Below are 18775 nucleotides of genomic sequence, written 5' to 3' on the forward strand. Positions count from 1 at the left end.
TTGGTAATACCTCGTAACCCTAGTCCGGCGACGGATACAGGTTAAGGGGTGTTACAAAACTAGTCCCTGAAATATTACAACTCCTACAAATTGGTCCAGGTAAGTTCATACGGCTGAAATTTTATGATTAATTGTTAATGTGGGAATGATATATTGTATCAATTCGTATATTGTTGTTGAAATATGATTATGGTAAAATGAGAAAAAAAATGAGATTGTTAGTTCAAATTAAGGGATATGCAAGATTGAGTACATACGTTCAGTAACCAGTGATGAATTGACGAATAAGTCAATGGTGGATCCATGGCAAAGTGTGGAACGTAGGTATGGTATTTCAGTAAAGAAAACTATACTGAGTTGTGAAAAGTAGGTATGGTATTTCAGTAAAGAAAACCATACTGAGTTGTGAGAAGTAGGTATGGTATTTCAGTAACGAAAACCATGCTGAGTTGTGAAAAGTAGGTATGGTATTTCAATGAAGAAAACCATACTGAGTTATAGCATTGTAAAAGATTCAAGCAAATCGTGGCACTGGGCAAACGATGTACTCAAATCCGTAAGACGATCCTCAATTTGACAAGTATTTGTAAGTGCAATTGAAGCTAAATATTGGAAATAAGTTGATATCTGATATTGAGCTCGATTGAGCAAATTCATTGTTTGAGATTGTGGTTGGCAGGAAATGTTGAATTATACTTGTTTATTAATATTGTTAGTGAAATCTTGATAAAATTTTATTATGGGCCTATGAACTTACTAAGCTTTTTGTAAGCTTACTCTTGTGTGTTTAATGTTCTTTATAGATTGATGTGAAATCGGTGGATCGGATCAACACATCATGGCACACTATCCAGATTACTTCAATAAATTTTATTGTGCATGTATGTTTATATGGCATGTATAGGGTTTAATTGAAAGGAAGTGAAGGTGTTATAAACTTGGTTATTAATATTTTTTTACTAAAACAGTTTTGGACAGCAGCAGTAGTTCAATTTTGAAAAATCACCAAAAATAGTGAAAATTGAATTAGAAGCTGAATAAGATATGAAATTAAAGCTAAATGAGTCTATTTTCACATGAAGAAATAGAGTAACCAAAAGAGTTATATAATTTTAGATATTTGAATTTTTGTGAGACAGAGTAAGAATGGTTTTTGAAGTCCCCTGTTTTGACTTTAGAAAATCATTAAAAATTGTACAGAAAGAATTATGAGTTATATTTTATATGTCTAGATTCCTTAGTGAGTTTATTTTCAATAGAAACAAGTAGAAGCACCATATGAAGTTTGTACAATGAGATAATTAATTTTTAGTGAACAGAGGTTAGAACCGTCAGGCAGTGAAATAGGGGAGACTTTAACGAATAAACTGTACTAATTGGTTAACCCAAAAATTTTGGAAATTTTATGGTAAGAAGATATATGAGTCTAGTTTCAGGGAAAATTTACGGATCTAAATTTCAAGTTTTTTAACTCGAGTTATAATTAAATTAGTGACAGTTATGCAGGTGGACAAGTTTATTGTGAATGGTGAAATAAATTATTTTGATTTGTATAAGTATTCGAAAAATTTTTAATGTTCCCAGTTTGGACCCGAATCGTTTCCGTTGTATGTTTTAGGGTCTCGAGTACTCTTTCTAGGGACATATTGATTAAACGCGAGCGAATTAATTTTAAAAGCAAATTTTTATGCTCCGAACTGATAAGTTAAGTTAGGTAACGCCTCGTGCTCAACTCTGGCAAATGTCTCGGGTAAGGGGTGTTATACAACCACTCACCCAAGTTCTCACTTACAAAGAGTTCAGCCTCTCACAAAAAATTCCTACGATATAAGTGCAAACATACAAGGAAAAACAATAGAAAGAAACTTCAACAAATTAGCACATCACTCTCTTAAAAGATGCATCTTCATTTGCGACCCAATTGCCTATTTATAAGCTCAACATGGCAGCCTTAATCGATTAGTACAAGCAGAGATAAATACTTCTTTAACACTACAATAATATTAGATAAATAATCTTCAAATCTTATCTCAAGATAAAGCTTGATAATCTCCATAAAATCAACACATAAATCATCCAAAATAGAGGCTAAAGGATAAGCATAAGCCTTATCCAATAAAGACATGTCAATTTCTAATCTTTCTTCAGCCACCACATATGATCCACATAAGTTTGAGATGAAATAAGATATGTCCAGGATCCCATTTGCTTATGAAAAAATGTATATGTAGGCCCAAGTCAAAATGACAACACCTCATAATATTCAAGTTGTTCCAAAAGTTATCAACCTTGGACAACCTTGGTCCTAACATGTATGTTTGTCATGTTTGGATAACCATCGTAATTAGTAGGTCTTATTCAATTGAATGTAATTAGAGCACCCTAATTACATTCTCAAACTCTTAAAGAGTGAGAACTGAAGTAGTTATACATAGGTAAATACAAGCAATTACACTTAAATCTAATTACGATTTTTTCAAAAAAGCTCGTACACAATTTAAGTTTGAAGAGTTACTTTTATATAATAACAATAATATTTTAAATTTAAAACATATATTTTAATTTTAAAAAAAATATAATTATATGATATATTTTATTAATCTAATTTAAATAATTTGAAAATTTTATCAACAAATATGGAATGCTAAAATAGTTAGATAAAATTACTAAAATACTTATTTTTTTCTAATTAATTTTATTAATAATTGTATTGTCGAATATTTTTTTGCATTGACATATTGTATATAATGATTTGGTTTTAGATTTTGTTACTTGTTTAGAATCTTTTTTCAAGTAATATTGATAATTTTTATAAATAATAGTTTTAAAATTTAAATTTATGTAATTATGTAATCAAAATTTATACAATTAAACAAAATATACATTGATATGAAAATTAGAGAAGAGAAAAATTACTATTTTTTATTGTACAAACACACTTTACATTACACGTAGAATTACAATATCAATCAAACATGATATGCAAGAACCATAGTATTGTTATGGAGATCCAAGCATTACTTGAAAGCATGGTGGTGTTAACTGAAAATAATTTTCAAAAATGATTTTTGAAAAATTGATTAATTTTTTTGGAAAAGTTGATAATTTGTTATGTTTGGATGATTTTGTATAAATATTTTTCATTATTTAGAAAATTATTTTGAAATTATTTTCTAAAAGTTGTTCTTATTGAAACAACACAACATAAATATATTTGTTATAAATATATAACATTTCCTTATAACAATTGAAATTTATTTTATAATAATTAATATCACATATAAACTTAATAATGAATCATGCTTAATTAAAACTTAATTTAAATGTTTGTTTCATTGAAAATAACTTTTATGAAATATTTTCAGAAACTTATCAAATAACAAAAAAATATTTACACATATTGATCCAACTATCATAAAATATTAGTTTTTCCATAAAAATAATTTATTTTCTAAAAATCATTGCTTGGATCAATTAAACAAATGTAACCTTAGTTTGAGAAGCAAATGCACCACCATTCCGCAAACAAATCCCGGTGCTGCACTTGACCCTACAAGCGAAACAGCTGTGCATATCAACATTACAAAACATTCTCCCTTTGAATTCGTATCCCTGCAGGTCATTGCTAGCTCAATCCCTGCAAATAATAGTAAAACACCCAATATGCCAACGGGAAACCAATCCAAAATCCTCATTAAAGATGTTCCTAAAACCAAACCCAACACCAATTCGGCTGCACCTAGAATGGCTACACACCCACCACTCCTGCCTCCAAACTTGTACTGCCCGGCTAGCCCACCTGCACCATGGCAGCATGGTATGGCACCAAACCAGCACCCCACCAAGTTCATTAGCCCCACGGTTATCGAAACCGAAGTAGCTGATAATTCCTTTCCTGGAAACAGATCTGATGACAACTTGCAGACTGCAATCACTGAGTTCAGAATTGATAATGGCAGTTGAGGAATGGTTCCCTTGATGAATCCTTGTTTCCATGCATGACTAGTGAATTGCACGACCTCCATTGATGAAGGTCCAAATTTAATGTCTTTCACCATGGCAGGCTTTCGTATGAATGCCAAAACTACGCCTAATAAGAAAACGATAAAAGCTGAAGGAATATTAGCCATGGTTTTCTTGATTCTCGTACTTCTCATATTCCTTTCTTCATCATCAACATTACTAGTCTCTCTTTCATTTCTTTCTTTACCCGCACCATTGATAACAATTATGAAACAAGCGCAAACAATAGCCAAAATCAGTCCATCCAATCCCACCCAATGCCTATTCTCTTTAGATTTCGATTTCGAAAAATCCTGAACCTTTCTAATGTACTTAACGGCAGTCATAGCAAATGCCAAGCCTTGTGACAACTGAATTCCCCTAACAACAGATAGAGGTATCAGTTTGTACACTAGCTGCATCAACCCTGTAGCACCCAAGACCAACAAGATTGCACCGGTACAAATCCCGGCCGCCATTATTTCCGGGATATTAAAATCCGGACCATCCGATATAGCTACCGCTGCTATCGACTTCATGGGTTGGACAGGCAATGGAATACCATATATGGCGCCGGTGAGCATGTTGTAGACACCAGTGAATATCAATGTGGTGCCTAAGTTAAGGTCCTTGGCAAGTGTCAAGGCCAATACAATAGGAATATATGTGCCTAAGTCTCCCATGGCACCATTCAGTTCTGCCCATTTGGATCGAAAAACTAAGTTGCTTTTCACTTTGTGAACTAAGTTATGCCGTGAAAGAGAGGTGGAGTTGCTGTCTAAGTTTTCAGATGTTTGGGGGTTTTGAGACTCCATGGCTTTGAAATACGGCAGTGTGTATGGACTGAGATGGAATGTGTGGGTTTTATAGATGATAGCTATCTTATGCTAAGCATACAATAAAAACAATACGTCAACCTTACTGTTAACACAACACTCCAGTTCTAAAATAAATTTAGTACACAAACTTATTACTATATTGAAAAGACCAAGTTTTGGGTTATTTACAAACCAATACTCCTTTCTTTAAACATTATTCTCTCTTTCATATAATGTATATATTGTACTATATATAAATAACGTTAAACTCACTTTTATATAATATATATCATATTATATATAAATAGTTTTAAACTGTAAACCCTCTTTCATGAATTTATTCACGTGAAGAAACTCAAAAAAGTTTTAAAAAATAGAGGTATAAACAAATAACTGTATTTTTTTGTAAATTTTTTTAAATGAAAAAACTTAAAGATCTAATAAAAAAAATAGTAAGAAAAATGATACTTATAAGGCGATGCATTTCCGCATAACTTTATTAAGAATAATTATTTCCCTATTCTCAAGATAAAGTACAATAATTTTTGTTGCACCTTTGAATTGAATAATACTAAAAATCAATCAAAAGAAGAAAATAACAAAAGAGAGAGAGAGAAACTGTTTTAAGGATACATCATGCACATTATATATGTCAATCTTATTGCATTTACGTATCATTCCGGTTTTAAAACAAACTTAATACAATTCTAATCTAACAGTTTCAGCTTAACATTTAAAACAAACTTAATATTATATTGGAATCGTTCTAGTTCCGAAGTTCTGGGATTATTTCCAAACCAATACTCATTTCTTTAAATAATATTGTTTCTATATATATCATATATAAATAATAATTTTAAATTCTAAGTCCTCTCTTGTGAATTTATTCAAATTATCCAATTTTGAAAACTTCATTATTGTTTCTCTCTCGTAAATTTCTTTAAATGAAAAAACTATAAAATGTTGATAAATTATTAGTTTTTTTTCTTAATTTCTTCAAATGAAAAATTTTTAAAGAGCCCATAAAAATAGTGAGAAAATGTACATTTATTAATTGTTTAGGTGTGAGCTCTGGTCAATATGAAATTTATGACACTTCTATTTCTCTATTTTGAAAATTACTATTACCATAAAAATACAACTAATAGATAATGAAAATTTTAAAAAATCTAACCTAATAAATAATGAATAATTAAATAAAAAATATAGAAATTGGAAACTTTTTACCTACAAATTTGAAAGGCAATGTGTTTCCACAAAACTTTCCCTATTCCCAAGATAAAATACAATGTTTGTTTTTTGAACAGAAAATTTTGAATAATGACAAAAATCACTCAAAAATAAAAAGAAAATACCTGCATACTCTATACGCCAACCTTACTACATTAGTTCTGGCTTAACAATTCCAACCTAACATTTGAAACATTATTTAAGACAACATTTAAAACATATAGTTATAGCCTAATAGTTCCAGCCTAACATTTAAAACAACATTAAGACAAACTGCCTAACAGTTAAACATGTCAAACAAATTTAGTACTGTATTGGAATGGTACTTAAAATAAATTGCCTAACATTTAAAACAAACTTAACTTAGTATCGCATTGGATGTGTATGTTGATGTTTCAATCCTTGTTTAGACAACCTTTTTAAAATACCTATCCAAATAGATTTTTTTCGACACTCCAAGTGTCATTAGATGTTGCCATTTTTTACTTGTTTTTATCATAAGCAAATAAATCCTATGACATGTTTCAGTTTATCTCAAACTCTAGTGTGTAATTGTTTGAGGAAGAAACATGCTTTATCAATTAAGACTTATATTTATTCTTTTAATCCTTGGTGATTTATGAGCTAATGATTAATTGGTTTACCAGGCTTTATCTTGGGATAAAATTTGGAGTTTATTTATCAAGGATTGTTATGCTTTTAAGGAAATTCAATTTGGTTGGCTGCCTTCATATGCTGAAGTTGCATCTTTTTGGCATTGCTTGTGATAGTCTAAACTATTTGTAAGTAAGGTATTTGGGTGAGTGGTTGTACCAAGTTGGGCTGCAATTGCTTCTTTTGTAAGGGTAGATTGGGCTTTAGCCAGTAGGCGGTTGAATCAACTGTTGAATAAATTATTTATTAGGCAAGACTTCGTAGGGTAAGATCGTTTTCGAATTGCGTTAGTAAACATTGTGTGCTTATTTCTCCTTATATGCATTGTTTCATTATTGTTCTCTATCTTGTTCAATTTCATGTCTAGAGAATCTGTTTAGACAACAGTTTGAACAAAAAGTAAGTTGACTAGTTATTTTCAATATGCATTAGCATATTGTTCTTGTTCCAAAAAAAAACTTATTACTATATTAGAATGCCCGGGTTCTAGGTTATTTCCAAACCAATACTCCTTTCTTTAAACATTATTGTTTCTCTTTTTCAATATTATAGTACATATCATATTATATATAAATAACTTTAAACTATAAATTCTCTTTTAAGAATTTCTTTAAATGGAAAAACTCTAAAAAGTTCGTAAAAATATTGAGATATATATATATAATTTTAAATTATAAGTCTCATTAATTTCATCAAATGAAAAAAAAAATTCTAAAGAGCTCAACAAAATAGTGAGAAATTTGATATTTATTTATAGTGTAAGTATAACTTATTAGAATATTCTTTAATCAATATAAAATTTGTGACACTTCTGTTTCTCTAAAATTATTATTTATAATATACATAAAAGCACGTATTTTGAAAAAATTTTAAACTAACATATATATTTTTTATTTCATTATGAAATTTCATGAAAAATATTTTGGATGAAGCCCTTCTTGCAGGTACATGATTCTCGATTTCAACCATTTTTTTATATTTCTATTAAATGTGTTTGTTAATTTAATTTAAATATCTTTTATATTTAATAAATAAAAATTTCTTTTGTATGTATCGTAAACAACATGATGTTAACGTAAATATCTTCTTGGTAGTAATGAGGTGGCCACGATGATAGTCATATTTACATTCATTAATTTTTGCTTATATGTTGAAAACATTTATTCTGATATTGATTATATTTAATTGGGTATAATAAATAGGGATTACTTAAATTAAGATTATCCTAAAATATTTAATTTTTATACATTAATAAAATAGAGCCACATCATCAAATTATTCGAAGGATCATGCGTTCTAAAGAACAATGAAAGATCAGAGTAGTATCCAGAGAATCAAATTTAATTGCGGACTATTTGGCTAAGGTTTGTCTTGCATGGAAGTCGAGCCTACAAATATTTGATGTGCCTCCTAACGAGGTTATGAGGGATCTTCAACAAGATAAAGTCCGGGGTGTGATTAAGTCATTAATATGATGTAATTTGTGTTTACTGTTCATAAAAAAATTCAAATAGTACTATACACTCATCTATACGTAACATCTTCTCCACCTTAATTTAACTTTAATTAAATTACATGAAAATAATTAAAATTTTGAAAAAAAAAAGTTGAAAAAATCTAATTTGATGGTATTTTAACCAATTTATAAAGGTTGTCAGATTGAGCTTTAACTCGATTGGTATGAATATTGTTGTCAATGTAGGACAATATGGGTTCGAGTATGCTGAAATATATTATCCTCCTATTTATGAGTCGGGAAGGGATTATGAATAGTTCTAACATTGTGTTAAAAAGAACAGATATGACCGATATCTATAACGAAATAATTCAAAAAAATATTTATTAAAGTTAAAATGGATAATAGTAACAAGATTAAGTTTGTTGATTTGATAATAATATTTTAATCCGTATTATATAATATAATATTTTAAATAAAAGTTTATCATAATAAATATTTCAGTACTATGTACTATTAAAGTTATGGCTTTACAAAGGGAAAATATTGAGCAATGGTAAAATATTTGAAGTTGTTGCAATGTGTTAAAGGAAGTGTTCACTTCCTTCACTTTAATGACAAAACAATAATTTGTCATATTTGGAATTCCATTTTATTTGACCTGATATTAGTTCAATTAAGATGTTATTCAACAATTATAAAACTATAAAAAATAGGTAATTTTGATTTTTTTTTATTATGATATCAATCATGTTCGTATTATGGTTCATTGAGATTAATATTTTTTTCAAAAATTCGTGACCATCCTCCTAACATCATCATGTCTAAAGTTTTAACACTAAGTTTGGATTTATTTAAACCACAACATACACATGCTACATGGTTACTCTCCCTCATTTCATTTAAGAAGACTCGCCAATGATCAAAAAATCTGTGGTAAAAGAAATTGTAAACAAAAAGGGAATGCAAGTAGTGAAGGAATGTGGACATGGAAAGGTATATGGGAAGATAGTATGAGATAGCATTAGCCCATGCATCAATGATGGAAAGGAAAATGGTACTGTGAATGTGGTGAAGCCTGAACCAGAGACTTGGTTTAACACAAGGGCAATGCATACAAGATTCACCCACCCGAGGCCATCAATGGAATTGGTGTACATTTATCCAACTCCAGCCAGCTTCCAACAACTAGATATCATATGATAGTAATAACGTAAGTGATGAATAGGATGTGCTTCATCCATTCTTTTTTCTTCTCTTTCACTCTTGTTGAATTGTGTTTCCATCCACCCTTTGTGTGTAGAAATAAAGGAGAATAAATTTCACATATAAAATATATTTATACATACACATATATAAAATGTTTTACTACTATCCAAACACCAAAATAATATCGATTTTTCTAGAAAATCAATTTTCATTTGGTGTTTCAATTATTGGTTTGATTGCTGTACAAGCAACTCATTTGTCTCTTTCCTCTAATGAAATGGTCTAATTGGACTGTTCTAACCATTTCTTAGTCAGTTCATTATTGTCCTTTTACTTCCTTTCTAAGTTACCTTTCTTACAATCCATCACTCTCAACATCACAACAAAACGACCCCATAACGCCATACCCTGTTCCCACTTCCCATAAACGGCCCAGAAGCTCCCATGTGCCTGTAGTAGCTTCTTGCATTCACACCTTCTTCACATGTGTGGTCCTTACTCCTCCACGTTTCATTCAATACTTCCCCCCTTGCAAATATGCGAAATCCTTTTTTTCCCTTATATTTAACTGAAACCAGGTTACAAACCATCTTAAGCCTAACAAAAGAAATCAATCCTCTCACAAGCTCAAACAATGGAAGTGGTGAAGAACTTGGACATCAAAAGATACATGGGAAAGTGGTACGAGATAGCTTCCTTCCCATCTTTCTTTCAACCTAAGAAGGGGGAGAACACCAGCGCTTTTTACACTCTGAATGAAGATGGGACAGTGCATGTGCTTAATGTGACTTTTGTTAATGGCAAGAAAGATTCCATAGAAGGCACCGCCTACAAGGCTGATCCCAAGAGTGACGAAGCCAAGCTCAAAGTCAAATTCTACGTTCCTCCTTTCTTGCCTATCATTCCTGTTACTGGGGATTATTGGGTTTTATACATTGATGAGGATTATCAATATGTTCTTGTTGGTGGTCCTACCAAGAAGTACCTTTGGGTACTATTATTATGCCTTTATTAATCCTTTCAATCACTCTTTCTAGTATGCAGTAGTTATAATTGTGGGTTGTATTTGTTGCAGATATTATGCAGGCAGAAACATATGGATGAAGAAATCTACAACATGTTGGAGCAGAAGGCTAAAGACTTGGGGTATGATGTGAGCAAACTGCATAAGACACCACAAAGTGATTCTAGACCAGAAGGAGAGGATGTCCCCCAAGACAAAGGGATTTGGTGGATAAAATCCCTGTTTGGGAAGTAGGTGTTAAAATTAGGATACACGATGGGACGATTAGGACACTCTCAGATGTCAGGTATGTACCTGATTTACGAAAGAATCTCATCTCCTTGAGTATTTTAGACTTGAAAGGATGCAGAATCAACATCGAGTCGAGCGACATTAAAGTATCTCGTGGAGCTCTCGTTTTGTTAAAAGGTAAAAGAACTGGCAGTCTTTATATTCTGGAAGGTTCTACAGTGACTGGTTAAATCGGACGTCCCTCGTCCGTTACGGAGTCAAAGTCAACTCATTTGGAGCGGAGGCAACTTGGTCATAGGAGGGAAAAAGGTATGACTGTTTCGTTGAAGAGAGGTTCTCTTTTGGATGCAGGTTTTGAAAAGTTAGGGCACTGTATTCGTGAAAATCAGACCCGGGTTAGTTTTGATTTGGCAGTGCACAAGTCGAAGGCTAGAAGTCTTCCAGCTTCTAAGCATAGATTCGACTCAGTTAATTCCCTGCATAGTTCAAGATAGGCCCGTGGCGGGTTTTGGCAAAGATGGCATTGAAAGAATTCGTGTCAAGGTGGAGATTGTTAGAATTGTGTGACCCAAATTCTAAGAGATTGCTTGCAAGTCAAGTTAAACAAAAATATATTTTTTTCTAGAAGATTTAGTATTTATTAGTATAATATATTTAGCATTTATTAGTATAGTTTATTTGACTTACTAATTTAGCCTATAAATAGGCTCCTTTACAATCTTAGAATTAAGAGACACCCATTAGATTAGAACTCATAACACATTCAGAGAATTTTGTGTTTACATTTGAGGGTTCTTTGTTTTTCGAGTTTTCGGGGTTTAGTTTTTATCTCCATCTTTTGTACTCTTCATTCTTTTGCCATTATAGTAAAATTATCTTTGCCCGTGGTTTTTTATCCTCTTTTGAGGGGTTTTTCCACGTTAAATTTGTGTGTTCATCTTCTCAATTTCTTCTACTATTTTTACTTGTTCGTTGCTTATTCGGGACGATCCTAACAAGTGGTATCAGAGCTAGTTTAACTTTCATAGATCAGCCCGTTCAGAGATGGCAGCAACAAGGTTTGAAATTGAGAAGTTCGATGGTGAGACAAATTTCAATCTGTGGCAAGTTCGGATGATGGCAATTCTAGTTCAAAATGGCTTGAAAAAGGTTGTTACAGGGAAAAAGCCTGAGAATCTAAATCAAACAGAATGGGAAGAGCTTGATGAAAAGGCCTTGTCTGCAATCCAGTTGTGCCTCGCGAATACATTATTGCAGGAGGTATTGATGGAGAAGACCTCATTCGCCTTGTGGAAAAGGTTAGAAACTCTTTATGCGACTAAGTCTCTGGCTAACCGTTTAGTGTTGAAACAATGTCTATTTACGTTTCGCATGAACGAAGGTGAGCTTCTTAAAGATCACATCAGTCAATTCATTACTCTTTTAAATGATTTAAAGAACGTTGAGGTTCATATTGACGATGAAGACCAAGCTATGCTATTATTGTGCTCTTTAACCTCTTCATACAAGTCTTTCAGGGAGACACTGATTTATGGCAGAGACAAACTCTCGTTCGAAGATGTGAAAGGTCATTTGTTGAGTAGAGACAAACTCGACAATGAGTTTGATTTGAATAGCAAAGCAGATAGACAAGCTTCCGTTTTGGTAGCATCAAAGAAACGAGACAAAAGGTGTCGCTATTGCAAAAAGTTAGGTCACGTCAAAGCAGATTGTTTTAAACTGCGAAATAAAAGAGCTGCTGAGAGTAACGAGGAAGATGTAGCTGGTGCTAATTTGGTCGATGAAGGCGGTGATGATTTCTTGTTAGTGTCAACGAGCGATAACTCCAAGCTTACGTCTGAGTAGATCCTAGATTCAGGATGTTCTTTCCACATGTGTCCCAATAGAGAATGGTTCTCCACATACAGTTCAGTTGAAGGTGGAGTTGTGCACATGGGAAACGATTCATATAGTAAAATAATCGGTATTGGTACTGTTAAAATTAGGATACACGATGGGACGATTAGGACACTCTCAGATGTCAGGTATGTACCTGATTTACGAAAGAATCTCATCTCCTTGAGTATTTTAGACTTGAAAGGATGCAGAATCAACATCGAGTCGAGCGACATTAAAGTATCTCGTGGAGCTCTCGTTTTGTTAAAAGGTAAAAGAACTGGCAGTCTTTATATTCTGGAAGGTTCTACAGTGACCGGTGAAATCGGATGTCCCTCGTTCGTTACGGAGTCAAAGTCAACTCATTTGAAGCGGAGGCAACTTGGTCATAGGAGGGAAAAAGGTATGACCGTTTCGTTGAAGAGAGGTTCTCTTTTGGATGCAGGTTTTGAAAAGTTAGGGCACTGTATTCGTGAAAATCAGACCCGGGTTAGTTTTGATTTGGCAGTGCACAAGTCGAAGGCTAGAAGTCTTCCAGCTTGTAAGCATAGATTCGACTCAGTTAATTCCCTGCATAGTTCAAGATAGGCCCGTGGCGGGTTTTGGCAAAGATGGCATTGAAAGAATTCGTGTCAAGGTGGAGATTGTTAGAATTGTGTGACCCAAATTCTAAGAGATTGCTTGCAAGTCAAGTTAAACAAAAATATATTTTCTTTCTAGAAGATTTAGTATTTATTAGTATAATATATTTAGCATTTATTAGTATAGTTTATTTGACTTACTAATTTAGCCTATAAATAGGCTCCTTTACAATCTTAGAATTAAGAGACACCCATTAGATTAGAACTCATAACACATTCAGAGAATTTTGTGTTTACATTTGAGGGTTCTTTGTTTTTCGGGTTTTCGGGGTTTAGTTTTTATCTCCATCTTTTGTACTCTTCATTCTTTTGCCATTATAGTAAAATTATCTTTGCCCGTGGTTTTTTATCCTCTTTTGAGGGGTTTTTCCACGTTAAATTTGTGTGTTCATCTTCTCAATTTCTTCTACTATTTTTACTTGTTCGTTGCTTATTCGGGACGATCCTAACAGTAGGAAAACATGAATCATGGTGAAGTTACAAAAATAAATATATTGGCATCAAAATCCAGTTTGTCTTTTTTTATTGAAGCCGAGTCTCATCTTGTGCTAGTGGTGGTGTTGTAAATGTAAGCTTGTGTATTGTTATATCCATACCTGAAGTACAGTGGAACATGTGTATTGATGAATGTAAGCTTGTGTATTGTTATATCCTCTGCCACTCTCTCAGATATCTATCTATCTACCACATAGGACGGGGGAGGTGTGGACTGTGGACCACACATTTTCTGCTTCTCTCTCTTCACGCGAAACCAACGAATTATTAATCACATTAGTATCCCCTCATATTTGTATTTACTTGTTAACGTAAAAATTACCTGAAATATTTGAAAACGAAATATCATATTTATTTTAATTAAAAGTTGAATTTTTTTAAAAGAAAAAAATTGAAAGAGAAGACCTTTTAGAAATTAATAAAAATATATATTTTTATTGTAAAAATGTGTGTTAAAAATTAGATTAAATTTTACTATTACGAAAGTTGGATTTAATTTGATCAATTTTAAATTCTTATACTTTTTTAGTTTGACCCAAAAAGTCATGTGGCATGCATACTGTTTTTTTATTTAATTCAATTCATATTTAAGTTTTTATACTTTTTAAATTTTGAAATTCTAATCTTGATATAAATGATATTAGTTAATCTATTAACTAAATTTTTAATGAGAAATATATGAAAATAATCAAATGATATGGCATTACACACATGATAATATATTTAGCACATTATATTTTGGAAATAATAAAACTTAATTGAATGAATTTAATAGTTATTGGTTGATGAGGACTAGAATCTTAAAATCTGAAAAAAACACAAATACTAAAATGACCAAATTAAAATATAGAAACTAAATCCATATTCAAGATTAATAGCATAGCTTAACCTAAAAAAAAAGGTGAAAATAATTTTTAAAAGTTGAAAGGAAATATTGAATTAATTTTAAAAAATTGAAAATAGAAAAATTTTCGTTTAGTTTCAAAAACTTTTATTTAATCTTTTTTATAAGGAAAATGAAGCATAGAAAAAAGACTTGATTTGTAGGTGCACATCGAGAGATACCGGTCGCTTATTTAAAACTAAATCCAGGCAATAATAATTTTCTTACAAAAGTGGTTTACTTCAAGTAAATTTCAATAACATCTATCTATCTTTAGTACCAACACAAAACAACATCGCCAACCCCTTCATATTTTTATTAGAAGCAAAGTTATGTTGTATCATCACAACATAAGAACTGCAGGAAAAACAGGACATAAAATTTGGCTATTTCTCCTATCACACCCTACAAGTAATAAGGAATAAACCATATAAACAAATAACAGTTGCCACCAGCTTCAGATGCTACCATCGCTGCATAGCTGTTTTTCTCTACAAGGTTTACAGTATACTACAACATTGATTGGTTTTCTTAGCCTGACTGTAGAACATCTGTTTCAATAACCAAAATAGGTTTCATGTTAGCAATTACATTTGGTTGTTCAATTCAGATGAAGATGTCACAGTTTTAATAAAAAGGATGGATATGAGCATTGTTGTCATAAACCCACGATGTTTAGGACAACTTGAAGACATAATCAGAGTATGCTGGACTTGACATCATGATATCAATTTACCTTGTAGTAAAGACGATAATAATCTCTAAAAGGGCATAAATGAGAAAGGGAGAGGAGATAAATTCAAAGTTACTGCCATTAGAATAGTAACGATTAATAAAAAGGAACAATAAGAAATATAAGCCTCGCATATAGGATTATATTGTCTTGCACATGTACCTGAGATGCCGCACTCAGATCTGAACTCTTCTCAACTAAACTGTCCAGCTTCTCACCTCGTGCAAGCACACTATCAATAGTTTGATGCTGCATCAAAAAATAATCATTTCAATGAGTGAAAGAAGAATTAATAATCAATCAAAATGCTAACACAAGCATGCTAAAACTTTCAAATTTTCTTCAAGTTGCATTTTAAATGGCAAAAGTTTAATAGAAAACATAAACCATTAGCTAGCAAATATTCCTTTATAATCTTCAAGTTGAGAACATGGTAAGAAAACAAAGAGATGACACTTATTAAGTGCTTGATGTGCCCAACATATCAAACCAAGACACCATCTCTTGATGGACCTGAAATCAATTCCACAAGGAATTTGCAGCCAACTATTAGGAAGTATGAACTAATTTGAACAAATTGTATGCAAACAATGGAACCTAAATTCACTTTAGTTGTCAGTAACCATAGACCTTTTCCTCTTTTCTAACTAGCCACTTGGCAGTTCATATGACCTAAACTTGAATATTTCACAACACTTCTCTCCCAACAATGACAATAGCCACAAGTATATCAGCAAACCACTTTTCCAGTCATTTCCTGACAGCAGAATACGAAGGAGAAATAATTTATAAGATCCAAATGAAAAGGTACAAAATCAGTTTCCAAACATCACCCCTAGTTAGTCCCACAATGACCATTACTAATTTGCTCTTTAGAAACAAATCTTTCTTTGGAATCGTTATCATTGAATCACAACATTAAAGCAAAATATATACTAGTTCACTATGTATTAAAAATCTTTCTATTGAAATGATATCATTCATGACAATAAAGGAAAAACACTTTCAAATATGAATAGCAACGAAATGATCATTGAAGCTGAGGATTGCATAGTAAGGTAGCTCAAAGCTAGAAGGAAAGCACACAAAATTGTCATATTTTTGCGGAAAAACTGCAAAATACTTACAAGGATGATTTTAGTTTCATCCAACTCCCTCTGAATTTTCAATAATTTATCTGCCTCTGCAGGGTCCTGAAAACAGAAAGAGGGTTATGGAAGGTTTTCTAAATGCAACTCCTATAAAGCTCCTGGTAACATGCTCTGAAAATAAATTGTGAAATTAATTTGAAAATTATAATTACACATCACATTGAAACACAGCAGAAATGCACGAGAAACAAAACAGACACCTGATATTTGGTCAAAGCATTATCCAAATAGGGCCAAGGTTCAGTGCTATCAGCTTGTGCAGTTCTCCATGATTCCCCGAAGTTTTTCTGATATTCATCTATCACCTGCCAAACATTACTATTTGAATTTCTTCAAAGAAACCAAAGAGGATACAACCTCACAGATATATTTCACAACACCAAAACAAAGAACAATAAAAGTAATGCATACCAAATGTGATGATATGTGACCTGGACTCTTGACATCATCTTAAACTTTTAGTGTCAATACACACATCTACCTCCAACAATCCATCTGGTTATCACTATCAGGTTCAAAGAGAAGAGTAGAGTAGAGTCTATATATCTCTTGAAACATAACAGTGTGCAAAAAAGCTGTGTGATAAATCTAAGAGCAGAGTCTGCTGATAAGGTTCCACGTGAAACAAAGGATCTGGTTAAGCCTGGAATTGAGCTGGAAAATGAGACTGAGCTTAGACTTAATCTTGGAAGTGCTCAGAAATGAGAATAAGCTGAAGGCTGAGCCAGGAAACGAAGAGAAGCAAAGAGCTGGGAAGATGGAAGCTAATGGAGCTGCAAGGGAGCTAATATTTGATAGCTAGAGTACAAGCTGAGAGCTGGTAGGCAAAGTATCAGCCAGAGGAATGAGAATGAGGAAAGAAGCAGTGGTTACTGAGCTGGAATTAGGCCAATATCTAGAATTTGAAGCTCCTGTTGTAAATAGGACAACTGTCAATAATTACATTATTGCTCCTATAAATTAGCTCATTTTACTGTAATCTAGTCTCTATTCATATATTCATGTAAACAGTTCTAATCATGAATGAAAGTATCCTTTCTCTCTTTCATATATTCTTCTTCTTTCTTTTACTTTCTCTTCATTTCCTGCTATAATCACAGTCTCGGGCTGTGCCACCCTATAAAATTGTACTAAGAAAACTAGATGCAAACAATTGAAAACACCAATATTGCAGCCAGTAAGATTGGATGATATTGAAGCTTAAGACAAATCGTGACACAGAGAATTCAATTACCTGGTTGAGAAGCGAAAAAGCACTTCGAACAGGGTAGTGATCATCCATAAATCCAATTACACAAAGTCCATTTCTGTTGTAAGAATGTACCTTGTACTCTACAATAACATCACCAAACCAATAAATAAATAAATTATTAATCATAATTTCTCATAGTCTCGTCATGATCAATCAAATCATCTTCTCAAACCTAAAATAGAAACGAAGTTAACAAAAACATAAAGATCACCATATAACGTGAGAAATCTTTATCAATCGAGAGAACGCAAATGAATCATGATATTCGTTTTACTCGTAAAATCGAAAATTCAAAAAAGATCGCAATCTAAGACAAGATAGAAAACAAAAGATCCAAACGCGATGTTCTTGATCCAACTACCACAGATATTGGTAATCGACGATACCAACACCATCCTAAAATACAAAATTAAGAATGGTTCGAAGCGGACGGACCTTCGTGCTGGACGGACTGGCGCTGACCGGGAGGGGTTCGTTTGGCGACGGTTCGAGAAACAAAGACGATAAACTCCCGAACGCTTGACCTTTGGAAGAAACCGAAATGGCTCACATCGCAAGCATTGGCTAGTATTATCGGATCGGCTCCTTCCGGCATGCACTTCAACACCAATAACGCCGTGATCTTCATCTTTCTCTTTCTCTCTCAATTTCCCCTAACCCAAAATCTTTTTTGAAAAAAGATCTTTTTTCTTTATCTTTCTCTCTGCAAAAAGGAAGAGAAAATGCTTTTATTTTTCGTGTTTGGATTCGTAAGAAAGGAGAGTCGATGATTTTTCAGTTTTCTTTTTACGATTCTTTGCAATCGCCTTGGCTGCCGCGATTTTAATTTGATTTAATTGTACTTTTAGTCCCTACATTATTTAATATTTAAAATTTAATTTATCTATTTTAATTTGATATGATTTGATCCCTTTGATAATACTATTAATAGTTTCAAATTGATAACTTTATTAATTACTGCAGTTAAATTGATTATTTCGATTTTCTAAAATAATCCTAAGAATTTGATTGATATGAAAACTTATTACTAGTTGAACATGGCTAATTACGTAATTTTGATTGTGTAATCGAAATATAGTTTAAAATTTTACGGATCACTTCAATGTAGCAACTAATATTGT

General features: G+C 32.2%; 3 protein-coding genes across 3 annotated transcripts; 1 reads left to right on the forward strand and 2 right to left on the reverse strand.

Moving 5' to 3' along the window:
• Positions 1-2901: 2901 nt before the first annotated feature.
• On the reverse strand, positions 2902-4855 carry LOC107953805 (molybdate transporter 1). Its single transcript, XM_016889216.2, has one exon. It carries the CDS (start codon positions 4815-4817, stop codon positions 3471-3473), a length of 1347 nt encoding a protein of 448 aa, XP_016744705.2. The 5' UTR covers positions 4818-4855; the 3' UTR covers positions 2902-3470.
• Positions 4856-9946: 5091 nt separating this feature from the next.
• Positions 9947-10712, forward strand: LOC107953806 (temperature-induced lipocalin-1). The gene is made up of 2 exons (XM_016889217.2): positions 9947-10360; positions 10445-10712. The coding sequence occupies exons 1-2, from the start codon at positions 10004-10006 to the stop codon at positions 10625-10627; spliced, it is 540 nt and encodes a 179-aa protein (XP_016744706.1). The 5' UTR covers positions 9947-10003; the 3' UTR covers positions 10628-10712.
• Positions 10713-14813: 4101 nt separating this feature from the next.
• LOC107953804 (VAMP-like protein YKT61) lies at positions 14814-18456 on the reverse strand. Its single transcript, XM_016889215.2, has 6 exons — positions 18090-18456; positions 17637-17734; positions 16603-16707; positions 16379-16444; positions 15414-15500; positions 14814-15069 (listed from the first exon to the last, which is right to left on the reverse strand). The coding sequence occupies exons 1-6, from the start codon at positions 18280-18282 to the stop codon at positions 15019-15021; spliced, it is 600 nt and encodes a 199-aa protein (XP_016744704.2). The 5' UTR covers positions 18283-18456; the 3' UTR covers positions 14814-15018.
• Positions 18457-18775: the final 319 nt, after the last annotated feature.

This window comes from Gossypium hirsutum, chromosome D07 (genome assembly GCF_007990345.1).
Source record: "Gossypium hirsutum isolate 1008001.06 chromosome D07, Gossypium_hirsutum_v2.1, whole genome shotgun sequence".
Classification (NCBI taxonomy): Eukaryota; Viridiplantae; Streptophyta; class Magnoliopsida; order Malvales; family Malvaceae; genus Gossypium; species Gossypium hirsutum.

What these genes read in the sequence shown, in the direction of transcription:
- LOC107953806 (XM_016889217.2), top strand. Translation starts at nt 10,004, where the DNA reads ATGGAAGTGGTGAAGAACTTGGACATCAAAAGATACATGGGAAAGTGG. An exon ending in CTACCAAGAAGTACCTTTGG is followed by an intron (nt 10,361 to 10,444) that starts GTACTATTATTA and finishes TATTTGTTGCAG; the next exon opens with ATATTATGCAGGCAGAAACA.
- LOC107953804 (XM_016889215.2), bottom strand. Translation starts at nt 18,282, where the DNA reads ATGAAGATCACGGCGTTATTGGTGTTGAAGTGCATGCCGGAAGGAGCC. An exon ending in ATGCTTTGACCAAATATCAG is followed by an intron (nt 16,445 to 16,602) that starts GTGTCTGTTTTG and finishes TTCTGTTTTCAG; the next exon opens with GACCCTGCAGAGGCAGATAA. An exon ending in ATCTGAGTGCGGCATCTCAG is followed by an intron (nt 15,070 to 15,413) that starts GTACATGTGCAA and finishes TTATTGAAACAG; the next exon opens with ATGTTCTACAGTCAGGCTAA.
- LOC107953805 (XM_016889216.2), bottom strand. Translation starts at nt 4,817, where the DNA reads ATGGAGTCTCAAAACCCCCAAACATCTGAAAACTTAGACAGCAACTCC.